We start from the raw sequence: 9544 nt of genomic DNA, 5'->3' as shown, positions 1-9544 counted from the left end.
TTTTTTTTTTTTTTGAAAGAGAGATTTTTGCTATAGGGTGCATGCGCACACCAGAAAGAGAGACAGAGAGACAGAAAGCAAGAAATCACCCTCTGGGAGGATTGGGCCACGCTGCAATCCCTTCTCCTCCATTCTCCTCTCACTATCTTGGGCACGCACACACACGCGCCTGGTGTGAGTTTAAGTCACTGGGTCTGGGACTTGAACCACAGTCAACTAAATGGGAGTCCAGCGACATAGCCATTACGCCAACTGCTGGTCCCCTAAATGTTTATCTTTTTAAGAGCTATGCCACCTCCATAGAATTACTCCGCAGGAGTCTGCAGTTCTTGGGATTAGTGCATTCACAAGGCTGTGTGGCCACACCACTCTAATTCTAGAACACTCTGTCACTCAGATGGAAGGCCCATCCCCACGAGCGGCCAGTCCTGGCCTCCCCCAGTCATAACCCCATCTGCCCGCCGTCCCCATACCCTGTGGTACCTCATGCAGCTAACAACATGTGGCATAGTCGGGACATACCAGGTCTCTCCCCAACAGCGAGTGTTGCCCCTAGCCCTCACCCAGAAAGGCTCAGGGCCGTGGGGTCAGATGCTGGGCCACGGGGTGAGCCCAGCGCCTGGAGGTAGAGGTGCGAGCCCCGATACTAACTCCGGCACGCGATACCTTCCTTAGGCCGGCTGTGTCGCCAACAACGCTATCATCAGAAAAAACGCCGTGATGGGGCAGCCCACTGAAGGCGCCCTGATGGCCCTGGGGCTGAAGGTAGGAAGCCCTGGAGCTCCCGCTGGGACTCCTGCCCCTCGGGGCTGCACCGATGAGAACTCAGGTTCCTGTGTGAGCGGAAGGGGAATGGGGCCTCTTAGTAATGGCAGAAACACCCCGAGCATCTGTGGGCCACCCACAGAGGGGATCCTGGGACCTCCAGCCTATTCCAGAGATTCTCTAAGAATCCTCTGAGCCCTGTGGCCCAGACCCTGTGCAGGTGCTGGGGAGATGAGCGGAAGAGACTCACCTGGGTGCCCACATAGTGCCTGTGCTCCCCAGGCCCCGACGGGGGCTGGCTCCTACTATATCCGACGGCTGCCAGGGTTCAGCCCTTAGGCTCAGCTCTGCCCCTGTGCACAGGTGCCCACGTAATGCCTGTGCCCGGTACCAGGCACCAGACAGTGCTCACAGATGTTGGAGGGCTGGGTGGGGTGTCGACAGAAGGTCGGGGGTGCGCAGGCTCCAGGTCGTGCTTAGGGGCAAACAGAGGAGGAGGGGGAGGCAGAAAGGTGTGGACAGGCGGTGGGGGGTGACGTAGAAGCTGGAAAGGAGTGCGGGGCAGGGGAGCAGAGGCTGAGAAGGGGACAAAGGAGGGGAGGTGGCCTCTGTCAGCACTGCATCCCTCCCCGCAGCCAGCCTGGCCCGGACCCCGGCGGCCTTCCTCTGTGAGCCAGATGCGTGGGTTCTGTCCTCCACAGCTTTCTGAATAATGAATCGTTTCAATGCTCCAAGCCTTCATAGAGATGTCTCAGATTTCTCACTAAAAATGGCCCATTGTTATGATCCTAGATGGACTTAGGTGACATTAAAGAGTCATACGTGAGAAAGACAGAGATTCCCTTCAGCTCGGAGCAGAAGTGGATGGCGGTGAAGTGCAGCCCCAGAGGCCAGGTGAGTGCACCCCCATCCCACCAGGCCTGGGGGCGGCTGCTCTGGGACGCGGTCCGACCGCTCCGGTTAATGAAAGGGCAGCACGCTCCACGTGACATCAGTGGGGGCTTAGCACAGAGTGGGGTGCTGCGGGTCAGGAGGGACCCGCACTTCATAACAGTACACAGCCCCCATTACTCGCCGGACCTGCCCGCGTGGCAGACCGCCCGGGCCCGCGTGGACACCCTGCTGCTGACGTGTGCGTGCCTCCTTCCTGGCGTAGAACAGGCAGTGGGCACTGAGCGGGGCGCGGTGACGGCCACGTCTGCCTTCCTTCTCCAAGGACCAGGGAGACATCTACTTCATGAAGGGGGCCTTTGAGGAGGTGATTCGCTCCTGCACCACCTACAACCACGGGGGCATCCCCCTGCCTCTGACGCCCCAGCACAGGGCGTTCTGCATGCAGGAGGAGAAGAGGATGGGGGCGCTGGGCCTGCGAGGTCAGTGCCTGGCGTGACGCGGGGAGCAGTTCAGGTCCTCGGTGGACGAGCTGGTTGGTGGGAGTGGCAGGCGGGCAGGTGCTGGCAGCGAGAACCTAGTGACAGGACGGGCAGGAAGCCCTGCCCACCCGGCCCCTGGTCTAGACGTGCCCTCAGGCCTGAGAGGACGGGGCCCTCCCTTGCTGAGTCCCCTAAAGCAGCCCAATGGGCAGCAGCACAGGGCAGGTTCTCCAGGTAGGTCTTTCTCGTTCTGCCTCTCGTCGGGAAAACCCAACGCTCTCAAATGAAGGGGGACCTTCCGCTCCTGGGCCGTGCCAGCTTTCTGCACCAGTGCTGCGGCCGGCCTGCTGGGTGCGGGACCCTGGGGCTCTCGTGGTCCACCCATCACTCCCACCACGGCTGTTCAGAGCAGGGCTGGGAAACACCTTCACTGCAGATGCTCATCCCCTCAGGGACAATGGGAGCCCTGGCCTTGCCATATGGTTCCATCCTGTGGCTGCCGCCCTCAGGGGTCAGGAGTTGTCAGTTAGCAAGCGCCGGGAGCAGGCAGGGCAGGCTGCACAGAACCATTTGCTGCCTCCTGAGTGTGGGGCGCGTGCCCCCAGAGCAGACCCCCGGGGGGCTTGTGCAGCCCTAGGTCTGAGCACCATGCCTCGGCTCCCTCTGCAGAGGAGGGCGTGGCACGGTGGCAGTCACTCAGGGGTGCTGCTGTGAGAAGCTGGGAACGGGCCTGACCTGCAGCTGGCTTCTGCTGCTGCGACCACAGTCAACTTGCCCAACACGCCCAGGACATGTGGGTCTGGTCATGGGGTCCAACTCACGCGGGGACAGCGTCCGTCAGCATGAACACAGCACAGCAGCTCGGAGACTCAGCACTGGCCTGTCTCCTCCTGCCCTGGAGACTCCCAGAGCTGGGCCCCACCTGTGTGCCCACATGTCACGGGCCCACTGAGACCACGTCCCCCACCTCCACCAGGCTCCCGCGGGGGCCCGCAAGGTTGAGGACCGAGCCCAGGCCACACAGCCAGTGGAGCCAGGACTTGAACTCGTGTGCATCTGGCTGTGAAGTGTTAAGGAGCACAGAGACTCTGGGCTCTTGAAGCAGAATGTCACGAGGGTTGGTTGGCCGTGAAAGGGTAGAACTTTACTGCCACCGACATGTAGGTCCTTCTGTACCTGCAAGTGGATTCGGCCCCAGCCGAAGGCCCAGAAGCGGCCTCCTGGCAGCTGGTGTTGGAGAAGGCCTGAGCGTTTTCCAAGCCCAAGCAGGGGTGAGGGTCAGGGAGTGATCCTCTGCCAGTGAGTTGAGTGGAGTGTTGATGGTGTGTTGGGTGTACAACAGTGCCTTCCACCTGCCGGGGGCCAGAGTGCTCTGGGCTCTGAGACACGCCCCCACCCCCACACATACCCGGGAACAGGTAGGTGACGAGCCCCACGGCAGGGGTAAGGAAGGCAGGGTGACGGGAGCACAGAGGCAGGAGTGAGGTCCTCTGGGGACAGAGCATTTGCAGATGCTTCTCGGGAACAGAGCGGTCCTCAGGACGGGTCTTCAAGGGTTTGCAGCCCAGGTCCAGTGTGGGAGGGGAGCACTGAGAAAGGGGAGGAATGGCACCTGCAGAATTATCCGTACTTTCTTCATGGCAGAGCACTTACGTGTACATGTGAGAGCGACAGACACCCAGTCATGCCATCAGCCCCTTCCTTCAGCTCCCAGCCCATTGCTCTAGGATTTTTCTGCCTGTGCCTCACATGTTTCAGGCTGGCTGGGCCAGGGATTTGAACCACAGTTGCCTGTGGGGTCCAGCTTCTCCTGAGTAGCACATTACCAATGTACTACAGAGCCAGCCCATGCCAGCATAATTAGCACATGGCACCAGTGTTATTAGCACATGGCACCATCGTAATTAGCACATGGCACCAGTGTTATTAGCATATTACAATAGAATTATTAGCACATGACACCAGTGTTATTAGGACATGGCACCAGTGTTATTAGCACATGGCACCATCGTAATTAGCACATGGCACCAGTGTTATTAGCACACGACACCACTATTAGCACATGACAGCGGTGTTATTAGGACATGGCACCATCGTAATTAGCACACAACACCAGTGTTATTAGCACATGAAAGCGGTGTTATTAGCACATGACAGCAGTGTTATTAGCACATGACAGCGGTGTTATTAGCACATGACAGCAGTGTTATTAGCACATGACAGTGGTGTTATTAGCACATGACAGCGGTGTTATTAGAACATGACAGTGGTGTTATTAGCACATGGCACCAATGTCATTAGCACACGGCGCCGGTGTTATTAATTAGCACATGGCACCTGTGTTATCAGCACACGACACCAGTGTTATTAGCACAGTGTCACGGCTGGAGGTCCCTTGGTCACAGCCACTTCTCTGGTGTCAGGAAGTGACAAGGTGAGGCAGTTCTCACGGCATGCCTCTTCGCTCAGGCCCCGGGGCAAGCCTGGCTTCTGTGCCGCCGAAGCAGGGTAAGGGTTAAGGGCAAGCCAACATTGAGTCCTCCCAGCTGCGCTGCTCTCCTGGGGGCCCTTCCTGACCTCTGGAAGCGGCTCCCACATCTGCAGCAGGGATAGAATGAGCGGGCTCAGAAGAGATGAAGAGCCAGCACTGTCGGGGTGCCCCCTCTGCACCATCTCACAGGCCCCTGTGTGCTGGGTGGGGGTGGGATAGCCAGGAGAAAGCAAGTCTTGCTGCTTAGCGGCCCAGCCTCTTCCTGTCTTGGGTACACCTGCACAGCCTGGCCACCACTGCCGTGGGCTCTGCCTTCCCCTGTGGGCCAGGGTCTGGGGGCCAGCTGGGGACTGGAAACATGCCCTGGGCCTCTGTGACACCACCCCCCTTGGGTCTGGCTGTCTCCTCAGTGCTGGCCCTGGCTTCCGGGCCCGAGCTGGGCAGCCTGACGTTTCTGGGCCTCGTCGGCATCATCGACCCTCCGCGGGCTGGCGTGAAGGAGGCCGTGCGGGGTCTCTCGGAATCAGGCATGTCTGTGAAGATGGTCACGGGGGACGCGCTGGAGACAGCTATGGCGATAGGTAACCGGGACAAGGGGGTCGGAGAGGGAGCTCTGCCCAGCCTTCGCCACAGCCCCTGCCGACCTCAGGCTGAGCCCAGCCAGAAGGGCTCCCACCCAGCTGAGCTTAGAGTAGATTCAGGGACCTCTGCCCCAGTCTTCCACCTCTGAGGCGTTTCTGTGCCCAGAATGTCAGCAGGGTCTTCACACGGGGAGAGTCCCCATGTATACTGAGGGCCTACTATGTGCCTGGGGCTCTGCACCCAAGTCTCACTTCGTCTGCCCAGATAGCATCTTGCCCAGTGCACACTGTTGGCCTGGCTTCTGCCACTAGTGTGCCCTTGGCGAGTCACCGAACCACTCTGACCCTCTGTCTCCTCGTCGGCAGGGAGCCACACCCCTCCCGTCACCTTTACTAGTTAGCGTCACCACACCTTGGCTTTCTCCCCCGCTGGAGGCTGCCTGGACTGTGGAAGGTGACAGGTCTGGGATCAGGCAGACCGTGCCGGGCTCTGGGAGCAGCCCCAGCGGGGGGCGGCCCCTGGGAAGCAGCTTCTCTGCGTCCTCCTCTATAAAGCAGGTCTAGGGCCTCGGCTGTAAGTTAGCGCCGTGGCAGAATTGAGGCCGTGTGCCACGGGGGCGCCCAGTGAATGGGACGTCAGGGGTGTGGCGAGGGTTGGGCCCCAAAGCAGCCTCCGATCAGCTCGTCCCTGCAGGCAGGACCCTCGGTCTGTGCGGCGGGAAGCTGAAGGCCATGTCGGGGGAGGAGGTGGAGAGCATGGAGAAGGACGAGCTGGCCAACCGCATCGCACAGGCAAGTCCTCCCGACTCGGGGGCGGGGCTGGCCACCAGCCCCAAACGCGCTGACCGCCCACTCTGTCGCACCTCGCCGCATCCAGGTGTCGGTGTTCTTCAGGACCAGCCCAAAGCACAAGCTCAGAATCATCAAGGTACCCTGGGGGGGCGGGCATGGGCCGAGCCAGCCTGGCCGAGGCCCCAGCACCCCGGGCCGGGAGTGCATTCGTCCCTCGGGTAACAGTCCAGGGCCGGAGCTGGCGGGCAGCACCGCCATCCTCAGACCTTCCTTGTCTTGGAGCAAGGCGGCTGCCCAAGGGGCACTGTTCCGTAGAAGTGGTGAGGAGGGTGGACGGGGCAGCAGGCAGCTCCTTCCCCAGGACCAGGCTTAGGAGCTGCACCTGCCATTTGTGCTTACGCCCCACTGGCTGGAGCCTAGTCACATGACCATATTAGTTCCAGGGATGCTGGGAGATGCCAGCTTTAGCTGGGCAGGCACAGGAGCAACTGAAACGTGGGGGGCTAGTAGGAGAGGGAGGGGAGCACTGGGGACCATTCACACAGCAGTCGAGGAGCTGGGACTGACGTGTGCGAAGGGAAAGGTTAAAGTGGAAGCTTTCTCGCGCTGGTTGTGTGGGTCTTGGCATCGCTCTTGATATTTAACTGTGCCTGAGTTCCCATTGGATGGGGACACTGCTGACATCTGCTGCTCCGTAGGTTGGGAAGAGGGCCAGATGAAGCCGGGCAGGGCAGCTCCTGGCACCAGCAAGAGCCAGTAAAGAGCTGATGGGGTCTGCTTGTGCATTACAGGGGAGCCGGGAGCTGCGCTGTGTCCACGCACGTGTACTTAGAAAATATGCTCTTGGGGACCAGCAGATGGCATAGTGGTTACATTGCTGGACTCCCATGTGGTCAACCACAGTTCTTATCCTAGACCTGGTGGCTTAAAACTACACTGGGCACATGTGCGTGTGCCCAAAGTCCCAGAGGAGCATGGAAGAGAAGGGGTTGTGGCACGGCCATTACCCCAGGGAGTGATTTCTTGCCTTCTGTCTGTCTTTCTCTGTCTCTCTGGCAAGTGCATGCATCCTATAGCAAAAATCTTTTAAAGAAAAAAAGAGAAAGAAAGAAAGAACAAGAGAAAGAAAGAGAGGAGAGAAATGTGCCCTGAGCTCTTTCGGTAGTGCGGGCTTTCCTGCTCGTTTTAGCACTATGGAACAAGCCTCTCTGTAAGCTATCCACAAGGAAACCGTGCGGACCTAACCGGGCAGCATGTGGCTTCAAAGGACTCACTCGTTATCTGTCAGCGGCCATGCGTGACCTTTGCAGACCTTTGCTACAGCTGGGCACTGTCACATCCACCATGAGTCTGGGCCTCTCAGTGGCTGTGTGAAATAGGGATCGTGGCTCCACTTCACAGATGGGGAAGCTGAGGCCGGCAGGTTGCGGGCTCGCCCGCTCCCACCGCAGCGTGGGTAGAGCAGAGATTCAGACCCGGCCGCCACCTCCAGCACTGTCTCTTTCCAAAGGCCCTGCAGGAGTCGGGGGCAGTCGTGGCCATGACCGGGGACGGGGTGAACGATGCGGTTGCCCTGAAGTCTGCGGACATCGGGATCGCCATGGGGCAGACGGGGACGGACGTCAGCAAAGAGGCCGCCAGCATGGTCCTGGTGGATGACGACTTCTCCGCCATCACGTAAGCTGCTCTTCATGTCGGCTTCTACTGTCACTGCCACATGCCGGGACCTGCTGCGGTGGGCTTTCAGGCGTCCCCGGGTGCCTACACCAAGCACCAGGAGCTGCTCACCGAAGGGGCAGCGCCTGGGGAACGTCACCAACGCCTGCAGCACGAGAATGAGTTGCAGCCTGTGGGTGTGCGTTAGGCCCTGCCAGACACACCCGCCCCCACAGGAGCCTGAACCAGGCCTCTGGCTCAGCCCGGGGCACGTGTATACACTAGACAGAGCAGGTACGTGCTCGGAACCGCCCTAAACAGCCCGGACAAGGGACACGAATGCTACAGGCCCTTAAAAATCATGTTTCAGGTCAGCAGGTGGCATGAGGTTAAGGCACTGGATCCCACATGCCGACCGCACGGTTTGAGTCCCAGACCCAGCGACTTGAAAATCATGCAGTTAATGTGTGTGCATGCCTAAAACCACCTCTAGAGTGGAGAAGGGACTGTGGCAGGGCCTTCCCCACCTCCACCCCAGGGGAGGTCATTTCTCACTTTCCTGCTCTCTGTCTGTCTCTGGCAAGCGCACGCGCCGTAGAGCAAAACCCTAAAAAATATCTATCTATCTATCTATCTATCTATCTATCTATGTATATGTAAGTTTACTTATAAGCAGGGCCAGCAGGTGGTGCAGAGGTTAAGGCACTGGACCCCACATGGCCAACTGTGTGGTTCAAGTCCTGGGTCCGGCAGCTTGATAGTCACATCGGGGACCTGTGCGCGCATGCCTAAAAACCCAGGAGAACGACGGAGAGGGGGCTGAGGTGTGCCACCCCTCTGGGGGGCGATGTCTCACTTTCCCTCTCTCTGACTCTGGTGAGCTCATGCACCCTACGGCAAAAATCTAAAAAGGAAAAAGATTTTACTCATAAGAAAGGCACAATAATGGGGAGAGTGGAATTTAAAGCCTGATATCAAAAACCTGAGAAATATTGAAATTGTAGTTTATACACTTGATAAAGGGATCTTTTCTTTGCCAGAGGGATGCTTAAACTACTTCCTTTAATTAGGATAAAGAAATGCTGTCACAGGCAGTGGGGTGCCGCTGTGGCCTGGGAGCCACCTGGGAGTTGCAGGCACTGGCCCACCTGGGCACACAGGCGTCCTGGGGTCCGGGCTGGGAGCTGGTGGGGAGGATTGGTCCATGATGAGGCCCCCTCTCCCTCTCTCTCTCAAAGAAGAAACTTTTAGGGGACCAGTAGGTGGTACGGTGGTTAAGGATCTGAGCACTCCCATGTGGCCAGCACGGTTCAAGTCCCGGACCAGGTGGCTTGCTTTCTCACTTTCCCTCTCTGTGTCTCTCTCTGGTCAAATAAAAATAAAGAATAAATAAATAAAAGTAAAGTAAAAAATTCTAAAAAAGGAAAGAAACGTTTATAAATGCAGTGGGTGCATAGTTCTAGTTTGAATTATTTGGCAATGTTTTTTAGGAAAACTGGGAAGGGTGGTATTAGGCAGTTTCCTACCCACTGGTGGCCCCAGGCCAAGTTTATAGAGGGCTCTTGCAAAGAGCGTCCTAGAGACACAAGCAGCTGTCCGCCAGCCTCCGGAGCCCGTCCCTATCTCTGCGTGGCTCTCCTTGGTAAGTCCCGGGCCGTGTAAGCCTCGGGGTCCTGGTAAGAAGGGCTCAGGGTGGACAGCTGACAGCCCGAGGGTGTTGAGAAGACAGTCTGCACGGAAAGGCTAGTGAGGCCCGAGGACCCGTCCCCAGTGGCTGACGGGCCCATGAGGACAGTGGCATCTCCCACGGACAGCCCCCGTGAACGCCGGCGAGGGGCACTGGCACGGGGTCCGAGCACACGGCCACGTCGGCTGCTCACCCTTGC

The 9544-nt window shown here is 58.6% G+C and overlaps 2 protein-coding genes across 2 annotated transcripts in view; both read left to right on the top strand.

Annotated features, from left to right (window-relative positions):
* LOC102480842 (calcium-transporting ATPase type 2C member 2) overlaps positions 1 to 7779 on the top strand; it is a 57270-nt gene extending 49491 nt beyond the window's left edge. Inside the window, exons 15-21 of the mRNA XM_014589372.2 lie at positions 676 to 765; positions 1558 to 1659; positions 1982 to 2138; positions 5040 to 5210; positions 5905 to 6002; positions 6088 to 6138; positions 7513 to 7779. Coding sequence (XP_014444858.1) covers positions 676 to 765; positions 1558 to 1659; positions 1982 to 2138; positions 5040 to 5210; positions 5905 to 6002; positions 6088 to 6138; positions 7513 to 7683 — 840 coding nt within the window. The 3' untranslated portion in view covers positions 7684 to 7779. The remainder of the gene's footprint in view (positions 1 to 675; positions 766 to 1557; positions 1660 to 1981; positions 2139 to 5039; positions 5211 to 5904; positions 6003 to 6087; positions 6139 to 7512) is intronic.
* LOC106735314 (calcium-transporting ATPase type 2C member 2-like) overlaps positions 7720 to 9544 on the top strand; it is a 7796-nt gene continuing 5971 nt past the window's right edge. The window contains exon 1 of the mRNA XM_014589437.1: positions 7720 to 7851. Within this exon, the coding sequence (XP_014444923.1) occupies positions 7720 to 7851 (132 nt within the window). The remainder of the gene's footprint in view (positions 7852 to 9544) is intronic.

Source organism: Tupaia chinensis, unplaced genomic scaffold (assembly GCF_000334495.1).
Source record: "Tupaia chinensis unplaced genomic scaffold, TupChi_1.0 Scaffold000355_1, whole genome shotgun sequence".
Classification (NCBI taxonomy): Eukaryota; Metazoa; Chordata; class Mammalia; order Scandentia; family Tupaiidae; genus Tupaia; species Tupaia belangeri.
The sequence above is the reverse complement of the archived record's forward strand: the minus strand, read 5'-3'. Positions and strand labels throughout refer to the sequence as shown.